The following is a 22,764-nucleotide window of genomic DNA, read 5'->3' as shown; positions in this document are numbered from 1 at the left end:
AGTCCCAGCTCCTGGATCACCACTCCCTACGTCTGTGATCCCTTGCTGTGGTCACACCCTAGTCTGCACAGTCTTTCTCTCTCTTCTGGCTTGAGCAATGTCCAAGACTAGGGATCCACAGGCTGTCCTAAATCACTCTATTATGGTCTTTCCAGAACCTGCTGTTCCTTAAGTCTGAGGGCTACCCAGACCTGTTTTGCTTGCAACCCATGGGATGCCACATCAGTAATGATTTCCCTGTGGAATCAATCAATGCAACACACTAGCCAGAATTCATTTCGCTCCTGCCTTAGTGGTTACACAACTCAGTATTGTCCCCCGGCCCTGCAACCTTTTCCACTATACACAAAATGGTGCCTGATATGGCACTGGTGGGGGTTGGGCCATGAAATCCACCCTGCTCTGGCACTGCTGCTTGGGTTCCGCCACTCCAACTCTGCTCATGGTCAAAAACAAATTAGCAGGAAGGACAGTTCTTTGCTTGGTTCACCTCCTGATCTCCTGGTAAACTCCCCTTCCCACATAGTCATTGGTAAAGTTCTGATCACTGATTGCCTACAGATGACCGCCACTGGGGTATCTGGACACTGCAACACTGTTCTGTTGTCTCTGCTGCTTTCCCATGTCCATGGGGCTCCAGGTGCCCCTCTGCCATCAGCCTGTCCTCCCCTATTTCCTGAAATCTGCCCTCTCTGCTCAAGAAAAAAAAATATTTTAAATAACACAAGATAAATATTGGTGCAACTTTAGGAAATGAAAGCAGTGACTTCAACAAATGTGCAAGATAACAATGCAGTGTGTCCTCAAAGACATTTTATAATAATAAAATTACAAGTCACCCAGTGAATTAAATAAAGTAAGCAAACCCAATCGTTTGTAACTGTCCATTAACGGAAAATGGAAATGTAAATAAGCACAAAGCAGAATTCCATTGTGTTTTTAATCTCTGGCTTTTATTCTATCAGGTCATGTGTCAGTATAAACCTGGGACTACACATGGGTTTTATGTATAAAATAAATGAATTAGAAAAAGAATAAAAAAGGAAAGGACTCTTGGAGAACAGGTGTAAGAAGGATTGTGAAGACACGTCTGGATTCATTGAGAGTTATTTGATCATTTACTGATACGTACTGCAAGTAGAGGGAGAAGCGACACTATACCTGCAACACAATAACTCTTCCTTGTGATTCCGTAATGATTCACCAGTGCTGGGAAACAGGCAGCCATGAGAGGGTGGTGTGGGCCAGAGTCCAACTGAGCCATCAGGAAGATCAATGGAATTCACCACCTGGGCTTTCATTGGCTCCTTCCTCCTCCACCTCCATCAATTGTGAGGTGCTTAGCTGTAGCCTGATCCCTAACCCACCTCAGGCGGGACCTTTATAGGGAGGGAAGAAACAGGATGTGTACAAGCAATGCCCTGCAGGTTTCCTCTGCAGGAGACTCACTCCCAGGCTGCACAACTCCAGGATACTGCCAAGGGAACGTCTAAGGAAACAGCCACCAAAGCTGAACAGCCCAGATCCTGAGAAACACCTCCCCTGGACTTTTGTGAGTATGGCTGGAGGACCCCACCCGGTTTCCAGTTCCACTTCCTTCCATGAGGGCAAACAGCAGGGGCATAAAGAGAAGAGTGACCAATTTCTCCAGCACAGATATAGGAAAAAGAGAAAATCATGTCTCTACCTCTTGGTCCCAGGGTGCTTTATTATTTGCTGAGGGGTGACTCTCTCTGCAAGAAAGAACTTGAATTTGCCATGGTCCTTCCCATGCTACAGATATGAGACACACTGGCTTAATTTCCATGTGTCTACCCATGTGTCTGAACCCAAGGGCTGGGATCTCCTAGTGGAGCCAGTCCAATTCTTTGGCTGACAGTGTCGTTGCTGAAATAGCTTTCACAGCCTGTTCACAGAAAGTGATTTTGAAAGAAATGAAGTGCAAGCTGGCAAGATTCTGAGGTTCCAGGTAAGGTAAAATTGCAAAGGATGGGAGGAGTGGAGAGCTCACCAACCACTCACCGGTCCTTCGGGGGTAGAAAGGATTCCCTCTTCTTAGCTCATCTTCCTCAGAAAGGCTCAAACCTGCACAATTACAGACTTGCATCTGACAGCCTGGATCCCCAGGCAGCTTCTGAAAATCTCTCCCAGGGTGTGGTAGTGTAATGGGTCCCAGGCACCTCAGAGCCTGCCTTCTCAGGACATGACAGTACCATAGGAGAGACAGGAGGCTCTTCTAGAAATAGCTGGATCTCCAAAGCGCTCTGAAAGCTTCACCCTGCATCCTGGAGTCAATGTGCTACTGAAAGCTCTCTCGGGTGCTAAAGACTCTTAGGCATGAACCCGGATGCTGGGCACACACCGGTTAGAGGACTGTCCACTGCTCTTTCACTCTCTGTAGGCTCCACTGGAATGAGCACCACAGACCTGAGCTGTCCTCCTCCACCCCCACTCCTGTGGGCATTGGTAGTGAGCACACTGGTGCTTATGTGCCAGGAGCCCTCTTGAGACCATCCTGTAGACCACTGCACTGGTGTTGGCCTCTGAGCTCCTCACCCCGCCTTAGAGCCTGGCATAAGTGCATGAGGACACCGTTAGCCAATGAACTGGGGAGCAATTCAAGGGTACATGGGAGAACTGGCCATGTATCAATTTCATTTTCTCATGGAGAAGTCTGCAGACCAGAACGGTGTCTGCAAGTAACAGTATTACAGAGAGCCAAAGAGGTCACAGCAGACACAACTGTGGGCTGTAAGCAGCAGTCTTTATTAGGCGCACTTGGCGACAGCAGCTCTCACTATATTTGAGAAACCACGGCCAAACACAGGTGTTTTTTGTTAGGTTCCAAAATCGTCCCACCGTTGGATAGCAAAGAACCAGACGTGGATGCAATCAGCAAGCAGAGTTTATTGAGCTGGCTAGCCAGGGTCAAGCTCCTCACACAGACATGCAGGACCGGTGGATGAAGCAAGACCCCGGGCCAGGGGCAAGCCAGGTTCTTATAGACACGTTTGGCCATTACAGCAAAACCTGCGCCCGCAAAAAACACTCCAATCAGCTTAAAGCAAATATGAAACACTCCAATCAATTACAGGCAAGACTAGAGGCCCGCAAAATGCCTCAAGTCCCTATTCATCATGACAAGACAAAAACCACTCTAAGCTAAGGGGTTACAGATGCAAAGCAATAGGTAACATATCTGTGAGATACAGGGCATGGAGCTATTTATTTTTACCCTTATCAGGGCCACTGACCCTTACATCCTGCGCCTGGGTGTGGGGGCAAGGAGCTCTTGCTCTTAGTCTTATCAGTGCCTGCAAAAGACCCACTGACCCTTATACCATGAGCCTGGGTGTAGGGGGGGCAAGGGCTACTTGCTCTTACTCTTATTAGGGACTGCAGAGACCCACTGATCTTTGCAGCCTTAAGCCTGGGTGAAGGGACCAAATTAGCCTGTTATTATGAAACTTCTCATTTTACATTAAGCTGCTTCTGGCTTATTCAAACTACTTCTGGTAATTAGGCCTTTTAACATTTTGGTTGCCTCTACCATGTTTAAGTTCCCATTGGCATCCAACAGACAGGGATCCATAGAGTCAGCAGACCACATTCTAGTTGGCAGGCAACACAAATCATCCAGTTACCTTAGATGGTACAGACCATCCAAACAGCTAAATGGCATACAACACGGAGTGTCCAATTGACTGAAGTTCAGACCACACTTTAAGCCAATCAGCTGGCAAGCATGTCTACAGAAGCAGGTAGCTGTGGTTAGCTATGGTTGAAATGTAGTCAAGGAACCAAAATGAAGTCCTGTCTGCCCACTGGTGTGGGGTGCTATTACCTGACTGCACGCCGTCTCATTAGTAGGGATCATGTGAAAGTGTTAGAGCTGGGCTGAGTCCTTTTGGCTGGAGGGGTGGAACAGCAAGTTTAAAGTCACTCACTGTTAACAGAAATCGAGTGCCTCCCCCGTGCTGGTGTCAACCCAGCTGGAGGTCCTGAGCTGTGCAGATGTGGTTCATGTGGTGAAAAGTATAACCGTTTGACTCAGAGACTCCCAAAGCTTGCTTCGATGTCCTGGTTTTCCAACCTTTGAAGTCACTGAAATTGTCACTGATCTTACAGCTTAGGTTATCTTTCACTTTAAGAAAGTTGTTGTTTCAGGTAAATGCTTTTGTGTGTTGGCTTGTTTGGACTTGGTGTAAGAACTGAAAGTATTCAGGGAGGTACTTTCTGCCAACTTACAAAAGAAGTAAGTTTTCTATTCAAGGCAAAAAATAACAGATTAAGGAATTTAATAATCTTGATATCAAAAGACAAGGTTATTTGAAAATCCTCCCAAGATAAACACCGTGAAATCCAAGAAACAATCAACAAAGTATTTCTTTGTTTTTTTGGGGTTTTTGTTTTTTTTAATAGGGAGCCAAGCATGAGGCGAGCAAAGGGCACGGAGGGGGCTTAGAAAGAAGGGACTGCCTGGGGACAGCCACTAGGAACCGCCTGTCAATGCAGGTGGGGGAGGTGTCTCACGTCCCCCATTTAATCCACTTAATCCGCATCATGGGAAGGTCAGGAAATAAGTGCACAGGCCCTGGCAATGAGGAAACTTGGACCTGAAAGGCACTATCCACAAACATTCTCGGAGGACTCTGGAGAAATGCAACCCCACTCAGGCAGTGGCCCAGCAGGTGGGTGGGGTACTGCTCGGAGAAACACAGCTTCCTTCCCAGGCACTAAGCCTGGAAGGTGGGACAGATCCAAGCACACAGCTTGCTTGGCCCAGCAACTGAGGCAATAAATTAACGTCAAAATGAAACAACTTAATAATGCCCTGATCCTGGGCCCGGCGGCGTGGTCTAGCGGCTTAAGTCCTCGCCTTGAAAGCCCCGGGATCCCATATGAGCGCCGGTTCTAATCCCGGCAGCTCCACTTCCCATCCAGCTCCCTGCTTGTGGCCTGGGAAAGCAGTTGAGGACGGCCCAATGCTTTGGGACACTGCACCCGCGTGGGAGACCCGGAAGAGGTTCCAGGTTCCTGGCATCGGATCGGCGCGCATCGGCCCGTTGCGGCTCACTTGGGGAGTGAATCATCGGACGGAAGATCTTCCTCTCTGTCTCTCCTCCTCTGTGTATATCTGGCTGTAATAAAATGAATAAATCTTTAAAAAAAAAAAAAAAAAAAAAAATAATGCCCTGATCCACGTGACCAGGGTCTATCCAAAACCTCTCCGGAGGGATAAGCTCCCACCTGAATATGTACTCGTTGCCCAAAATTAAAACTGATATAAAAAAATTAAAATTGACATGGAATAAGAAAGTTAGCTGAGCTGCATGTCATAAACCATGAGACCACACCACAGGTAATTCCTAATCTACTAGTCTATTAGAACACCCTCTATCCCAGGATGTTTTCTGTCATCCAGAACTTGGGGAAAAATTCTCCAAGCAATTATGTGTATCAAGCTCCCAAGTGGAGTTATGTGTAGGTTGATGATACTCCCAGGAGACCTCATTATCTCTACGGGAGGTACCGAATGGCATCCTCTTGCTCTTCTGTTCCCACCCATGCTTAACTACTCCACTTCTTAATTATGCCCACATAAATATATACTTTCTCACCTTTTGAACAAACGCCATATCCATGCCTGTGCTGTGCTTCTGTATGCAGAAGGCAAGGGCCTGGATAGGAATTAGACCCCACTACCCCCAGTACAAAACCCTACTCAGTGGGCATACTCAGAAAAAGCAAAGAGCATACTAAGAACTTCTGGCACATCAGGTCATGGAGTGTGATTATACAGCCATTTGTGCTTTTATCTTAAAACATAGCCATGCATATAACAAAAAGAATGTGAGTGTAGAGTAGTATATTTTTTCAGCACACTAACAGCTCCAGAATGACTTTGTGAAAAGATGAAAACAACTTAAGAAAGTTCATGGGAAAAATGGAGTAAAAAAAAAAAAAATTGCTTTGTTGCGAAATATTTTTGAAATCCAAAATAGGTAAGTTCATAATTTTTTTTTTTTAAGATCTCACATATGCCAGGGTCTCAAGATCTTTGCAGCAAAATGAACTTCTTTTAATTCAATTGTCCATGAACTTTTCAAAGTACCGTTGAACTGACAACAAGTGCTAGCTCCCCCAGGCAATGGCAGGGCTCTCATTCTGACAGCCACAGGAGATAGCAAGTCTGGTAAGGAGGGAAATGGCTGGTCAGCTTTTGGACTCTCTGGCACCAGAATCTAAATGGCCATGGCTACATAGAGGCCATCTGCTATAAGGTTTCCCCTTGAACAAGGATATGCATCTGCCTAACGAACACACTAAAGGCCTTGCTGAGGACAAACGAATCCATCTCCGTAATACCGATGGTGGATTGTTCACCACAAGGATGAGAGTCTGACCTTGGCAGGTCCAGTCTGTGTGGCATCCCTCTGGCTTCCCCTGCATCCTGCTCCTTAACCTTTGGGAGTATCCCAGATACTTGGGGGGGGGGGGTTCCACAGTTCTTCGTGACTTTCCATGCAGTTCCTTACCCAACAGTCCTCTGTTGATGCAGATAAGGGAAGGTTTATTGAAAATACTGTCAGAGCTTTTGAGGGAGGAGGGTTGCTCAAAGCTGCCTCCCTCCACAAAAGCTCTATGAAATCACTGCACTGCAAATCTTCTGTGGGTTTACAGAAGATTTTGCTCCCCCCCATCCTGCCCCCACCTCCCCGCCACCCCTCGGATCCTGCCAAGCCCTGTTCAACTTTGCACCTGGCCTGTTTCCCTAGTGTGAGCCCTGGGATTTGGGTTTTCTTCATGGGTTCCCTGTTGGTGTCAGTTTCCCATAGCTATTATAGCAAATAACCACAAGAGTTGTGACTCTGAACAACACATTGTACTATATAACAGTTGTAAAGAGAACATGTCCTAAAATCAGGACATTGCTGAATCTGTTTTCCTTCTGTAGGTCCCACGAAAGAAGTCATTTTTGTGCCTTTCCCAGAGGCCACCTACATTCTTTGCCTGTGGCTTCTTCTCCCATTTAGGGCTAATAATGCAGCTTGTTTTAATCTCTCTCTCTCTCTCTCCCCCACCTGTACTTCCCTCTTCACAGCTCCTTCTCTGACTGTGATATACTTCTTCTTGGGAGAACCTTGTGATTATCTTGAGCCCGTCACATAGCTCACGCTGATCTCCTCATTCCTAAATCTTTAGCTTAATTATATCTGCAAAGCCCCTGATACCAAAAAGCTGACATAGCCAAGATTAGCATCTGTACACCTTCAGGGGTCATCATTGCACCTGCCACCCCATTCTGTGCAGTGGTGTGGGATTACAGGGGAATCAGTGAATGGGGCCAATGTGAAGCACATCACCTGAGGGCATGCTCGTTTTCTGTGCCAGTCCCTTGCACCACATTCCTCCCTCACCCAATGTGGCAGTGAGTAGCAGGATTGCTTGCACAAGTTACATTGGTAACACCTAGAAGTCACCATCCCTGTCACAAGGATTTTGTCTACTTCTATTCATAAAATGCTCTGAAGAAGTGTGGACGATGGCTAAGGACATAGACATATAATCTGAACACATGCTCCTAGTTTGTAGGGTACACTCTCTCTATTCTTGGTGCTACATTCTAAAAAATAAAGGATCCCATACACTGATTCAATTTAGGACAAATGGATGATTTAGCAAATGACTTAATCTTTTCTTCAAGGACATTGTAACTACTATGAAAACAAAGATACAACAGGACATTAACCGTGTATTAAAGGCATAAAACTCAAAGAAGATACTTTTATAGAGTGTCTGGAAGTGACCTGAAAATTGACAATTCAGGTACAGGTACACAGCATAGATACACAAAGCTGGGGTTGTAGCTGCTATGAGGTTGTTCAGGATGTGGAAGTCTAGTGTGGGACAAAATCTGGGTAGGGGTGAGGGACAGTTGAAAGGAATGTCTTTAGGAACCAAATTCTCTCCTCAGGGCTTCCTTTGGAAAGGTGCTAGAATACAATCTTCACACTTGGAAATTATGCTTTTTTTAAAAAAAAAGATTTATTATTATTGGAAAGCCGGATATACAGACAGGAGGAGAGACAGAGAGGAAGATCTTCCATCTGATGATTCACTCCCCAAGTGAGCCGCAACAGGCCAGTGCGCGCCGATCCGATGCCGGGAACCAGGAACCTCTTCTGGGTCTCCCACGCGAGTGGGTGCAGGGTCCCAATACATTGGGCCGTCCTCGACTGCTTTCCCAGGCCACAAGCAGGGAGCTGGATGGGAAGTGGAGCTGCTGGGATTAGAACCGGCACCCATATGGGATCCTGGGGCGCGTTCAAGGTGAGGACTTTAGCCGCTAGGCCACGCCGCTGGGCCCTATGCTATTTTTTTTAATGTCTCACACTTCTGTTCCAACCTAGAACACTTTCTAAAAGTACTTCAAACATGTCTTCCATTTGGCAGCAGGAAATAGCATCAACAGACTATGGAAGCAACACCTGCCAAGGTTAATTCCACTGGTCTCTGTGAACTTTGCGGCTCTGAGCCACTTCTGCCGGGTCTGTGTCTCTCCAGGCCTAGTGCAATCATCCTTTCAGCTGTTGGTAATCCATTTACTTTCCTGAGTCGCAATCACGGATGCCTCAGAAAAACAGGTGCAGTGGGCCTGAGTGATGCACACAGTGCATTTCCTTTTTTTAGAATTTTTGGAAAATTAATTTCTAAGGGAGAAAGAGATATAGAAATCTCATCTGCTGATTCGCTCTGCAGATGCCTGGGAACCAGGAACTCAGTCAAGTCTCCAACATGGGTGGGAGGGACCCAAGTTGTATTGTTAGAGGCAGCTTGAATAACTCTTGAGTTTAATGACTTAGAAAAGGAGAAGTTTCTCAACTAACTTGGGCCTCACATCCTGGTTTAGGCTGTAACAATCAGTGGATCTCTGCAGGCCCGGATGAGAGTAAGAGCAATTAGTCCCATGTCTTGTTTTTCATAGATATGTTACCTGTTAGTTTGCATCTGTAACCCCTTGGCTTAGAGTGTTTCTGCTTTGTCATAGTGATTAGGGACTTGAAGCATTTATGCGGGCCTCTAGTCTTGCCTGTAATTGATTGGAGTGTTTCATATTGGCTTTAAAATGATTGGAGTGTTTTTCACGGGCGCAGGCTTTGCTGTAACGGACAAACGGGCCTATAAGATTCTGGCTTGTCCCTGTCTCGGGGTTTTGCTCCATCTACCGGTCCTGCGTGTCCGTGTGAGGAGCTTGACCCTGGCTAGCCAGCTCAATAAACTCTGCTTGCTGATTGCATCCACATCTGGTTCTTTGCTGCCTAAGGGTGGGATGATTTTGGACCCTAACAGTACATGAGCCATCATCTACTAAATAATAGTCCATTGAAACTCCTGTCATCTTAAGCCAAAAGAAAGTTTTCCCCAAATTCCTCTTTTGCCCTTAGGTTACTTTCAGGTGCCCTCAAAGTTGTCCCTCCTCCTAGACTCCTGATAAGGGTCATTTCTTCTGACCTTAAGGACATTTTCCTGGAAAATATAGCAATTTTAAGACCAGATTACTCCTCTCTCATGGACAGGGTGAGCAGCAGCCTCAAAAACTGATTGTCCCATTGTTAGAGGCAACCAAAATGTTAAAAGGTCTAAATATTAGAAGTGGTTTGAGTAAGTCAGAAGCAACTTGAATTTAAAGTAAAAAGGAGTTTTTACAAATAACTTGGGCCCCACACCCAGGCTTAAGGGTATAAGGGTCAGTGGGTCCCTACAGGCCCTGATAAGAGTGAGAGCAAGAGCCCCTTGTCCCCCACACCCAGGCGCAGGATGTAAGGGTCAGTGGCCCTGATAAGGGTAAAAACAAATAGCCCCATGCCCTGTATCTCACAGATATGTTACCTATTGCTTTGCATCTGTAACCCCTTGGCTTAGAGTGGTTTTTGTCTTATCATGATGAACAGGGGCTTGAGGCATTTCGCTCGACTTTAGTCTTGCCTATAATTGATTGGAGTGTTTCATATTGGCTTTAAAATGATTGGAGTGTTTTTCACGGGCGCAGGCTTTGCTGTAACGGACAAATGGGCCTATAAGATTCTGGCTTGTCCCTGGCTCGGGGTCTTGCTCCATCCACTGGTCCTGCGTGTCCGTGTGAGGAGCTTGACCCTGGCTAGCCAGCTCAATAAACTCTGCTTGCTGATTGCATCCATATCTGGTCGTTTGCTATCCAACGGTGGGACGATTTTGGACCCTAACACCATCTGCTTTAGGAATTCCAGAGCCCCTTCTTTGAAATGAAGTGTACACAGAGAAAGAAAAGTGAACCTGCTCATGTCAAAATGCAAGAGGGGGATGGAAGTCCACACATAACAGTCCATCTGTTACAGTCCTCTCTGGAGTCCCAGGAGAATGTGAGTGACCCCAGGGAGAGTGGGGTCGACATGCAGCAGGCCCCTCTGGAGTCCCAGGAGCACGCCAGTGTTCCCCAAGCACCTGCAGCTGCCAGCAGATGCCTGACTGAATGGAAGAAACCACGGCCAAAAGCAGAGAGGGCAAACAGCTGTGAAGGACGGTGCTGCGTGTGATGGGCTGGGTCTGTAGAAAGAACACAAAGACACCGGGGATAAGGGCAAATCCAAGGTCAAGCTCCTCAGACACACAGCTGCACTTGCTGGGTGATTGCTTTGCTTATGTTGGAGCGACGAGGCTTCAGCATGCCAAGTTCTTATTAATGCAGAAGACTTTGCTGTGTTTTATTTCATTGTGGCTAAGGAAAACATTCCATTAGATATGCAGTTATAAAATCGTGGGGAACTTAGAGTGACACTCTCACCTCCAATTCTGCAGATAAGGAAAGCAAAGTTCAGACACAGGGTGGAAATGGAGTTTCCAGATGCTCCCCAGCATCCTTCCACCCATCTCTCCTTGTTGGACCTCAGAGAGGAATGCGGATCAATGTCTCCCACTTGACAAGGTCTTTGTAGCCTGGGTAACAGCATCCTCCAAACATTTCGTGTTACACTGAATGTGTCATTCTCTTTTCTAATTACTTTAGGTGTCCAGCAATATTAAATAGGGGGGCAAAATCCTAACTACTGAAATAAATCTGAAAATCTAGTAAATTAAACTTATAGATAGAACTCTTGAATTCTCGAACATTTGCAAACTCGCAAAACCGTTGTAGCTATCAAATTAAACTTCCAAGACTAAGTATTAAATTACTCAATGCATTCATTTTTGACCGCAAGGTTCATCTGTTAGATAGCCCAAATACACTAAATTCTTATCTGTATAATGTGGACCTAGAACGTTTGCTGAGACTGGTTTTTTTTTTTAACGATTTTTTTTTTAAATTAGATATACAGGGCCCGGCAGCGTGGCCTGGCAGCTAAAGTCCTCACCTTGGACGTGCCGGGATCCCATATGGGCGCCGGTTCTGGTCCCGGTAGCTCCACTTCCCATCCAGCTCCCTGCTTGTGGCCTGGGAAAGCAGTCGAGGACGGCCCAATGTATTGGGACCCTGCACCGACGTGGGAGACCCGGAGGAGGTTCCAGGTTCCCGGCTTCGGATTGGCGCAGCACCGGCCCGTTGTGGCTCACTTGGGGAGTGAATCATCGGATGGAAGATCTTCCTCTCTGTCTCTCCTCCTCTGTGTATATCTGGCTTTGTGATAAAATAAATAAATCTTTAAAAAAAATTAGATATACAGAGATATACAGCAGACAGATATACAGAGAGGAGGAGAGACTGAGAGGTAGACCTTCAGTCCATTAATTCATGCCCCAAGTGGCCTCAATGGCCGGAGTTGCGCCAACCCGAAGCCAGGAGTCCGAAGCCTCTTCCAGGTCTCCCCTTTGGGCCATCCTCAACTGCCCCTGCCCCCCAGGCCACAAGCAAGGAGCTGGATGGGAAGCAGGGCCACAGGAATTAGAACTGGCGCCCATATGAAATCCCGGTGTGTGCAAGGTGAGGACTTTAGCCACTAGGCTACTGCGCCAGGGCGCTGAGACTATTGTTAACCTCACAACAGAACCAGTGATGTTATAGTCTGATTTACTTCACAACATTTACATGACAAATTTAATGTTAGGATTTCAAAGAACTGAAACAAAATGATCTGCTATGGAATCAATCGTCCCTCAAACTAGTAGGCTATGTTCACAAGCATACCAGGTACACGTTGGCAGGGACATTGCACCTGAGGCGGAGATTTGGGGCAGGCTGTGCCATCTGGAAAATAATTCCAAAAGCAGTTTTTCTGGTTTCTCCATGGAGAAGCACTGCTTGGCAGTCGGTGGACACAGCAGCCTTGCCATCACTTTCAGAGTCCAAAATAACAACCCCAAGTATGTTATGTCTTATGGTCCTCTTATTTCTAGAGGCCTTTCGGCAGCACTGGATATAATTACATTCTTTCCTTTGCAACTCTGCATCAAATTGAGTGCATTGGAAATTGTGTACCTTCTTATTGTGGAGTCTTTGATAGCAGGGCTATCAATAAGTTCAAAGCCCAGGCCTCGGTCAATGGCCATATTAATAGGGGTTCTTTCGAAGTAAAATGGTAGTTTTTCTGTCACAGTGATGCTGACCAAATCCAAACGTGTGCAAGCCACATGAAAACCATTTTCCAGTCTTTGGAAAAACAGCAACAATATCACACAGCCGAACCCTGGAAGAAGTTGCTGTCAAAACATTACAATGAGATGGATCTGAAACAACAATTGTTCTTCTTATCAAAATTGTAATTGGCCTTGATTTTTCCAATACAATTGGTAATGTTGTGAAGAGTTCAGAGACATCTATTAGCTTGTCCGTTGCCTGTTTCTCTTCCTTAAAGTCAACAACTTGATTGATGGCAACAACTGAGTGAAAGGTGAGTGGTGATTTCCACTCACCAAGGTTTCCACAAATCCTTGGAGGGATTTCAGGTTCGAAATCAGGCGCAGGTCCAAGTCTGCAAACACCGCCACGGTGTACTCTCAAGCTATGGTTTCTGGGGAGATTTCGCTCACACAACGACTGCTGTGCTGAAACCTTCTGATGACATTGTCCATTAGAGATCCCTAAACAGGAGCTCAATTAAACCTCCAACCGCATCTACCAGTTCTCTCAGCTCCCTAACTGACCAGGTCCAAAGTAATTTCAGTGCATTTACATACATTTACATACAAGCAGCCTGAGCACTGGTTCCACTCTGTCTTCTGTGAGCCTGATGGTACAGGGGTCCTGGCTCTCTGCCGGGGCAGCAGAGCCTATACAGAGCAGACTCGACTCAGTACCACCCCAAGCAAGCTGAAACAGACCTATTGAGAATGCTGCTGCTTCCACAGTTTTGACATCTCTTACATAGATGAACATTAAACATAATAGCAGGTTTCCATCATTTAACTCTCCCCGCTCTCTGAAAGTGTATTAAAAAATAAAAACAAATAAGGATCCCAAGCATTAGAAATGACATAGCTATGTCTTTCTTCAAGGTGCCTGTCAAACCCACAGAGTGATGTCCTTGAACGCCATGCAAAATCTCCACGTGGAGGAGCCAGAGACCAAAGAAGTGAATGGAATCCTGATGACCAAGATGATAAGTGATAATTGGGACAAAATCTGGAATTTCCAAGCCAAGCCTGATGATCTCCTCATTGCAACCTATGCAAAGGCAGGTAGGTCTGGAGGCCTGGCTGCGGGGTGCAGCGGGCTGTTACAGAGCAGAGGGGCAACAAACGAATAGTTTAAGAGTAATAGAAAGAACTGGGCTTCAGCAGGACCTGCCCCAGAAAAATGAAAAAGCAGACTTACTTACCTTGCATCCCATGCCACTCCCTAGAGAGAGAAACCGTGACCAAAATTCCAGATTGCAAAAGGATTTAGTGGATTAGGAAGTGGTTTAGAACAGAGTCTAAGAAACAGCACAGAGGTTCTTAATAAAAAATCTTGCTACCCGGCCACTTCCTGTTTCCATCTACAGACTTCCTGTTTTCAGCTATGATTCTGGCCCTCCTTGGTCTCACTCCCTTCTCAATCAGCATATGCTGCCTGAGCTCATGGAGAAAATCGAGCAAGCTTGTTAGAACACACACAGTGGCTAACTCCTCTTTGTTTCCCTTGCATCTATCCCATTTATTTGATCAAGCTACATCCTCAGCAGAAAGTCCTGTGATAGGGCTAAGAAGAAGAAAAGGACCTGCCTTGATCCAGCTCTCAGGGTCACAAAGAAATAAATGCATGAACAGGAGGTAGCAGCGTGCCCAGAGAAGGCACCCACCCATGCTCAGAGGAGGAGGGACCCCTTAGCTTGGGTGGCTTGCGGAGGTGACAAGTGAGCTGAATCTGTTCAACACTTGACAAATGTAAATTGAACTGAACATGTGTGCAATGAAGGAAACAGACTCAGCTTGATGAGGGTCCCGATGTTTCCAGGTACAACGTGGACCCAGGAGATCGTGGACATGATCCAGAATGACGGAGATGTACAGAAATGCCAGCGGGCCAACACCTTCGACAGGCACCCTTTCCTTGAGTGGACTCTGCCCCCACCCCTCAACTCTGGTGGGTATGCTCCCCTGAACCCTGGGAGGGTGTAATCACTGTGCAGGGTCAGTGTTACCTGAAGGGGAGTCATGTCTGCAGGCAGCCTTCTAGAGAATCTTTCCAAATGGAGCCGAGAGTTTGTAGGGGATTTAGAACAAAACAACTGGAGAAAAACATCTTCCGCTTCCTTTCTTATAACTTAGGATATGTTAGCATCAACACATTCCCAAGAGTTGCTGAAGTGTGTGAAAGTCACTGTATTACCCGGTAATGGCAGGGCTGAGTTGCCCAGAGCATTCAGTGATTAAGAACCACATTCATGGGTCAGTTGTGCTGCACTGGGTTAAACCACAGCTTGAGACCTCAGCTTCTTATAGCAGAGCTCCCCTTCAAATCCTGACAGCTCCAGTTCTCATACAGCTCCCTGTTAATACACATGGAAAAGCAATATATGATGATCCAAGTGCTTGACCCCTACCACCTATATGGAAAACCCAAAAGAGCCAGGATGGTCAGGCAATTTGTCCTTAGGGATGAAAGAGATGTGCAAAACCATCATTTAAGGCAAAGAGCCAGTTATTTCGTCCGTCTAATTCTAGACATGTGGCAAGAAATAATGTTAAATTGATGTAGCTAATACACTAGTGTTTGAGTGCTGTGCCCTCATCTCCCAGGTCTGGATCTAGCTAACAAAATGCCTTCTCCCAGAACTCTGAAGACCCACCTGCCTGTTCAGATGCTACCACCTTCTTTTTGGAAAGAAAATTCAAAGGTAGGACGTACCAGCTCTTCAAACCCAGTTTTGATCAGTATGGCCAAAAAAAAAAAAAAAATGTCTTTTACTAGTTAAAAAGCAGCAACACATTGAAGCAGAAATAACCAGTGAAGGCATGGGACACATGATGGCATCACCCCACATTCCCACCCTCCATTCTGGATCTACTTTTCCTTTGAAACACGATGTCTGGGTACACCTTAGATGTCTTCAGGAAAACCATTCTAACGAGCTGCCAACCAGGCCATTTTCAAACGATTCCAGTGAACCAAGCAGGTATTTCCTGAAAAAGGTTGGTCTCAGAGTATAGGTGTTTGAGCAACAAGGACCAAGGTGTGACATGAAGAGGTCTATTTGAGAAAACTCTGTTAGGAGGAAAGTGGAGCAAGATAGAGGAGCGTGGCAAGCCTTAGACCCTGCTGCTACTCTGATGCCTGTGAGGCGGGGGCGAGGAAGAAGGCTTGCAACCCTCGACTGTAGTGAGTGTCCATCAAGCTGATGGGAGCCATCCAGCCATCAATGAGCTCCACATCTCAGGGGTTGGGCTGGCGTTAGCTTCACTGCTGGGCACACCTGGTAAGCAAGAGCCATGCTCCGGAAATGTAGCAAAAAAAAAAAAAATCCAGCAGTGTATTGCATAGTAACTGAGGTCATCTGTCCACTGCCAGAGATCGGAAGTGCCATGTTCATCAGGGTCACCATCAAGCCACCTCATGAGTTCATGCCTACTTGGTATTCAAAGTAGAGTCCTCTTCCTTTGGGGATGAGAAATCTGATTTTGTCAGTGTGTAGAAAACGAGCCTACACTTCGAACAAGTCTCGTAAAGTTCCCAAGTACTATTATTTATTTCCTCCACTTTCCGTTTTTAAAAAATGTGACATTTCCTAATTCGAATCCTATAAATACAAATAGATTGAAAAGGCTAGTGTTTCTTTTTGATGTTTGACTCATCAGGAGTGTTAAATTCAATGAAATATGGAGTATCAGCCTAATAGCAGGTCACAAATTTGTGAAGTATACTCAAGCAAAACAACTGAATTCCTGTGAGAGCCAGACCAACACGTTTCTCCACGTGGACATTCCAATGGATAATCACTTGCCTGAGGTTGCTGACAGAGTGAAATGATATTCTGCTTTTTTTCTTAAAAATTCATTTTGCTTATTTTGCAAGCAGAGTGACGGGAAAAGAAAAACAAACATAAAACGAGAGAGAGAGCCGCTATCCACTGTTTCATTCCCCAAATGGTTGTACTATTGGGGCGTGGATCAGGCTGAAGCCAGGAGCCCGAGCTCCATCCAGGTCTTCCATGCAGGTGTCTTCTGTTTCGAGGCTGTCTTCTATTGCTGTCTGAGAAGCATTAGCAGGACACTGGAAGGGAAAGGGAGCAGCCAGGATTCGGTCTGGGATGCTGGTGTCCCAGGTGGCAGCTTAGCCAGCTATCCCAAAACACTGGCTCCATGAGTTCTTTCCAAAATTCAAATAAATTATGGTTTAAGTCACAACATCCGTGACAATTTGTTTCAGTAGTCATTGGAAAATGATACAGATGGGCTGAAGACTGGGAGCTTTTGTTTGACATTGATCTGCACGCCACAAATACATTTGAATCCGTTCCTTGTCTAACCCAGGACATCCTTATTTTCCAGTTGCTCAATCCTAGACAGAAATCAACACCATAGGCATTAAATATTATACAGAATGCATGTGTACAGTAATAGGAACTTGTAGTTATAATCTATGTTTTAGTTTCCATGGTGCTTTCAAGAGTACTAGATAGAGATTTTGCAGAAAGAAAGAGGGCAGAAAACAAAATCACACTATGACTTGTTCCTCCAAGCAGCAATGGGGGTGAATACAGTTGTTTACAAGCTATGCAATCTATGGTATTTTGTTATAACAATCTGAACAGAGTAAGACACTGGGCGTAAACTCCTTAACCCCTAAGAATATCATAGATTGGGTTATTATGGCATTTGTACAAAAACCAGGATTCTTCTGAGAGGTGTTTTAATTGTTTATGCTAAGATCACAGCAATAAGCAATAACTGTAAGTCCAGACAAATCAGAAGATATGTCATCTCAATCATAGAAAACACATATATGCTTAATTATTTAAGAGAAATAGTCCAAACAAGAGACATTTTTTTTAAGATTTATTTATTTTATTTATTACAAAGTCAGATATACAGAGAGGAGGAGAGACAGAGAGGAAGATCTTTCGTCCGATGATTCACTCCCCAAGTGAGCCGCAACGGGCCGGTGCGCCAATCCGATGCCGGGAACCAGGAACCTCCTCCGGTCTCCCGTGTGGGTGCAGGGTCCCAAGGCATGGGGCCGACCTCGACTGCCTTCCCAGGCCACAAGCAGGGAGCTGGATGGGAAGTGGAGCTGCCGGGATTAGAACCAGTGCCCATATGGGATCCCGGGGCATGTTCAAGGCGAGGACTTTAGCTGCTAGGCCACGCCGCCGGGCCCACAAGAGACATTTTTAAGAACTGGTCCTTTATAATGAATATTGTTTATTTGTTTATTTATATTTTATTTAATGAATATATGTATATTTATTGGTATGTTATTTATGCCAAGATATATATGTATATGTTGATAACATTTCTGTTTTCCTCTTACTCTCCTTATCGGCCAACTCCAGATCATTTATGTAGCTAGAAATGCCAAGGACTGTCTCGTGTCCTACTACCACTTCTCAAGGATGAATAAAATGGTGCCTGACCCTGGAAAGTGGGAGGAATATGTCGAGACATTCAAAGCTGGGAAAGGTAAGTGAGAGAAAATTGTGGATTCCTGTTTTCTCATTCATCCTTTTGCCAATCACCTCAGAAAGGAGTGTCCCAGTAGATGGTTGGATTCATCCAGACTCTGCAGGGAGGGAGATGGAACACTCGGGGAGACTTTACCAAATGAATACGGACAAGGCTATGGGAAGAGTCTGAGGAAACCGATGAGCGCTAGTACAGTATTGTGGGAGGCACTAGCCCCCTGGAGCAAGGCCCTTGACAGGAGCTGAGGCCTTAGATGAGAGAAGCCAACCACAGTGAGCTGACAGGGAGGGTTTCAGGAGAATAAGTCCCTCCAGTACCTCTTACTAGCCAAGTTCAGCTAGGCATGTGAGGTCAAGGAGCTCACTGCCACAGTCTGTACAGGTCAGCTCATGGGACACTGAGCAGGATGAGGACGGAGCATGTGGGGTGACATCACCGAAAGCCACTCAGCAGAGCTGTCTTCCACCCATTTACCTTACAGAGAAAAAACATGCCCAGATAGCTGTCAGCTATGACAGAACTTCAGAAGTTGCTAAGAAAGTGGAATTAAAAGATACATTTGTTTTGAAACCAATGACACCTTGAAATTCATGCTTTTTTTTTTTAATAATATGAATTTTCCAAGAACTTTTAAAGACCCCTCAAGTATAGTTTTGGGTGAAAGACTTCTTTTCCAAATCAGCCTAAGAAATGATGATCAACAAATACTTTTTTTTTAAAATCCTGGTTTCCTGCTTGAGTTTCTTTGACATCTGCTTGTGTTTATTAAACCTACTCTCTCATGAGACCTTCATACTCGTTTTATAGATTTCAAATGGACATTGATGTCCAATCTCTCTCCTTCCCCTCCTCAGTGCTGTGGGGCTCCTGGTATGACCACGTGAAGGGATGGTGGGATGCAAAAGACCAGCACCGCATTCTCTACCTCTTCTATGAGGACATGAAGGAGGTGAGGCCCTGTGGTCTCCATCAGACCTTCCCACATCCTCAGATGAAAGGCATCCATGGCGTGGACCTTCAGGGAAGGCCCCCTCCCTCTAGGACATCCAGTGCAATTCTCTTGCATCCTATTGCTTTCTCAATCTTCTAAATTTTCTTTGTTTCTGTTCAAAGTCCCCCCCCCCAAAATAATTTTATCTCAGTAAATAGCATTTGGACCTTAACGTTTATGGATTATGTTTCTCTACCAACAAATTGGTATCATTTTTATCTCATGAGACTTTTGTGACTATATTTGTAAAGTGTACATAGTGTGCCAAAATTTTTAACTGCTCCTGCCCCTTCCATATCCCAAGCTCCCATAGCTAACAAATATTTAATCTGTATAATCTTGAGCAGGATTCATCTCATGCGTTGAGATAGTGGACTGATTTCTTCCTTTCAAGTCATTGTATATGAGTAATATCCACACTTGACTTACTCCACTTAATAAACATTTCTGCATGAAATATTGTCCACAATCACAAAACTACCTCCCAGGGTAATACTGACAGTGCTTAAAATCTAATCAAACACTAAGCCCCTTTCTCTTTCTGTACCTCTTTGGTCAGAAAGAACCAAACAGCAAAAATTCACATGTCCAAATCAACTTGAGGTGCCTTGTCTTTAACTTCTTGCTGGCCTTTATTACATGGATTCTTCATGCCATCTCTTATAGTCCAAATATTAGATTTATGCTGTACTTCACCAACATTAACTCCCTTCACACAGCCTGCTCTAGTCTTCCCCAGACTTCCTATCAAGCCTCTAACTGGAAACTATGCATTCTTGTCAGTTACTACTGTTGGTTGAATGATTAGCATTGCACTCAAGAACGGGGCAAAGTCCTGTGGGTAACCCTCAGCTTTGTGTGGCTGCAGCCTCTGACCCAGTACACACCCACTGCTCACTAGTAATCACTTGCAAAATATTTGTTGAATCTATTTAACTCCAGCACACCACCCCTAAACATCCTGTCCACATACAAAGTCATAGTTCATGGAAAGCTCAAAACTATTCTTGTGAAACTCTGCATGCAGGACCCAAAGAGGGAAATTGAGAAAATACTGAAGTTCTTGGAGAAAGACATAGCAGAGGAAGTTCTGGATAAAATCATCTACCATACCTCCTTTGATGTTATGAAGCAAAACCCAATGGCCAACTACACCACTCTGCCCACCAGCATCATGGACCACTCCATCTCCCCTTTTATGAGGAAAGGTAGATACAGCTTCTGCTCTAAGATGCCCTGTGGAGGTATAAGGCCTTGGGGTCTGCTTGGGACTTGCAGGAATGTTTCACATCCCATGCTTTCTTCTTCCTCCCCTCTCTGGTGTGGGTGCTGGAGGTGTGTAATTCCTTCTCCCTGTGCTCCTGAAGCCGTCACTCAGTCTCTGCTTTGTTTCAGGGATGCCTGGGGACTGGAAGAACTATTTCACTGTGGCTCAAAATGAAGAATTTGACAAGGATTACCAGAGGAAGATGGAAGGCAGCACCCTCACCTTCCGCACAGAGATCTGAGCACCAGCAGGGACTCCACCCTGGACTGCGGGACTTGACCTGAACCATGTGACTGTTGGGATCAGGACACTTAAATAAGGACGCACTTCCATTGTGAGCAGCAAGATGGCACTCAAAATCCTGTGCCGCTGTGATATTTTATCTAAATGTAATCAAGTCCAGAGTAGAACATTTTTAATTGTTAGTGATATTTCACATAGATCTCTACCACGTAATAGTGTACTCATCTATACCAACATTTATGAAGTTGACCTAATTTCTGTAATACTCTAGTCTACAGAGGCAAAATCCATGAAGAGAGAAAAGTAAATAATCACCCACTTAGAATTTTTTAGCTTTATAATGGGGTGAAAAAACCAACCCACACACAATTCACTCTCAGACTAATATTCAATAATTTCATGAGATACTCACTACTTATTACAATGTGGGCTTTTATTATAAGATTTTGCCTTTCTTTAAATTAATGTGAGCACTTTAGGCATGTTAGATGTAGGTGAGGATAAGCTATGATACTCAATACATTAGGTGTGTTGAGTGCATTTTTCACTTGCAATATTGGGTTTATTGGCATATAACCTCAACAGAATCTGAGAAGCATCTTTAAATAAGAGTGGAATTTCACCAGGAGAGGAGGTGAACAAGAGCTACAATGAGGATGAGAGTGAACAAACACTAGGGAGAATTCCCAAGGAAAATTGCTTTTCATTCTTTTTAAGATTTATTTATTCATTTGAAAATTAAGGTGAGTGAGAGAGAGAGATCTTCCATCTTCTGATTGTCCTTCCAAATGACTTCAGTGACTAGGGTCGGGCCAGACAAAAGCCTGGGACCTAGTTCTTCATGTATCTCCCACATGTTCCAGGGAACCCAGGTACCAGGCACCACCTTTTGCTGCTTGCCCAGGCATATCAGCAGCTAGGCAGGTTAAAAGTGGAGCAATTGGGATTCAATCCGGCACTCCTAATGGCACCACAGTAGTTTATCCTGTTGTGCCAGAATACTAGACCTTGTTTTTTTTTATTAACCAGCAAGCTCAGAAGACTACTGAACTCCTGGAGAAACTAGGATATGAGGTGCAGAGGATAACATGAAGAACGTAGTTCAGTGAGCAGGTTTAACTTAGACTCCAACTGACACAGACAATCATTTGGCAGTGTAGCACATGATAAGGAGATCGGGTGAACAAGAATGGTGGCTGCTCTGAGGCTCACACAGACTGCAAACACAGAAAGATTTTCTATGTCAGGTGGCTTAGAGATAAGTCAAATAAAACATCTACTGCTTCACATACTTTAAGAGAAACTTGAGTTTCACATCTCTTGGGGAGGGGGTAAGTAAAGGGTAACTAGAAAGACATCATTAGCATTGCCAAATTGGTCAGCTACACAATCATGTTCTACTCTTTTTATTAAAATTTATCTTAAGAAACTGCCTGCAATCATTGACACAAGCTATGCAAGGTTCGGGTATTGCTGTAATTTTAATTAACAAATTAATTTGTTAGACACAGAAAAAGATAGAATTTGTATCTGCTGGGACTATCTTTGAATCTTTTCTAGTGCTCACAACTGCTGGGCCGGGGATAGGCCAAAGCTAGAAGAACACAGTCAAGGGCTCCTAGGTAGCACACACAGAAACCCAATCACTTGAGCCAACAGCTGCTACCTCCCAAGGTCTACACTAGCAGCAGAAAGCTGGATTCAGGAGCCAGGCAAGGATACCGAACACAGCTACTCCAATATGACACATAGGTATCTTAACCTGTGTCTTCCCCAGTAAGCCAAGTTCCAGCCACCTCCACTGCTTTATTTGAAAAGAATGTTGGGAAGATACCATTGGTGGGAGGGCTGATTTCCTGTACCACTAAGTCATACCATCAGAAAAATTATCTTCTCCATCTTATTTGTGCTCATGTACAGGTGCACCTCCTTAGGGAAACATGCAAATTATCAATTGCATGACAAATAACCCAGAGTGGTATCCATGCAGAAGATATGTATAATTGAACGCAAATAAATTTTATCAAGAACACCCACAAATGTCTCCCAGGGATCTACCTAAAAATCTAGACAGCAATTACATTACAGTTTTCTTTCTAAATGTGGTGTAGATATATTGCAGTGCTGCGAATACATCTGGAACATACAGCCAAGATTAATTTGCTTTTCTTGTTTTATAAATTAT

General features: G+C 44.9%; 1 protein-coding gene and 1 pseudogene across 2 annotated transcripts; one reads left to right on the top strand and one right to left on the bottom strand.

The window, feature by feature from the left end:
• Positions 1-1,478: 1,478 nt before the first annotated feature.
• On the top strand, positions 1,479-21,532 carry LOC131478017 (sulfotransferase 1C1). Of its 2 annotated transcripts, XM_058655128.1 has the most exons (9): positions 1,493-1,552; positions 1,917-1,969; positions 13,490-13,653; positions 14,411-14,539; positions 15,196-15,293; positions 17,949-18,075; positions 18,933-19,027; positions 20,097-20,277; positions 20,465-21,532. In XM_058655128.1, exons 3-9 carry the CDS (start codon positions 13,494-13,496, stop codon positions 20,575-20,577), a joined length of 903 nt encoding a protein of 300 aa, XP_058511111.1. In that variant the 5' UTR covers positions 1,493-1,552; positions 1,917-1,969; positions 13,490-13,493; the 3' UTR covers positions 20,578-21,532. The 2 variants fall into 2 exon arrangements, with proteins under 2 accessions (XP_058511112.1, XP_058511111.1); XM_058655129.1 differs by lacking the exon at positions 1,917-1,969 and having other exon boundaries at positions 1,479-1,552.
• On the bottom strand, positions 12,152-13,351 carry LOC101533682 (ribonuclease P protein subunit p30-like; annotated as a pseudogene).
• Positions 21,533-22,764: the final 1,232 nt, after the last annotated feature.

The sequence above is a fragment of the Ochotona princeps genome, chromosome 26 (genome assembly GCF_030435755.1).
Source record: "Ochotona princeps isolate mOchPri1 chromosome 26, mOchPri1.hap1, whole genome shotgun sequence".
Taxonomy (NCBI): Eukaryota; Metazoa; Chordata; class Mammalia; order Lagomorpha; family Ochotonidae; genus Ochotona; species Ochotona princeps.
The sequence above is the reverse complement of the archived record's forward strand: the minus strand, read 5'-3'. Positions and strand labels throughout refer to the sequence as shown.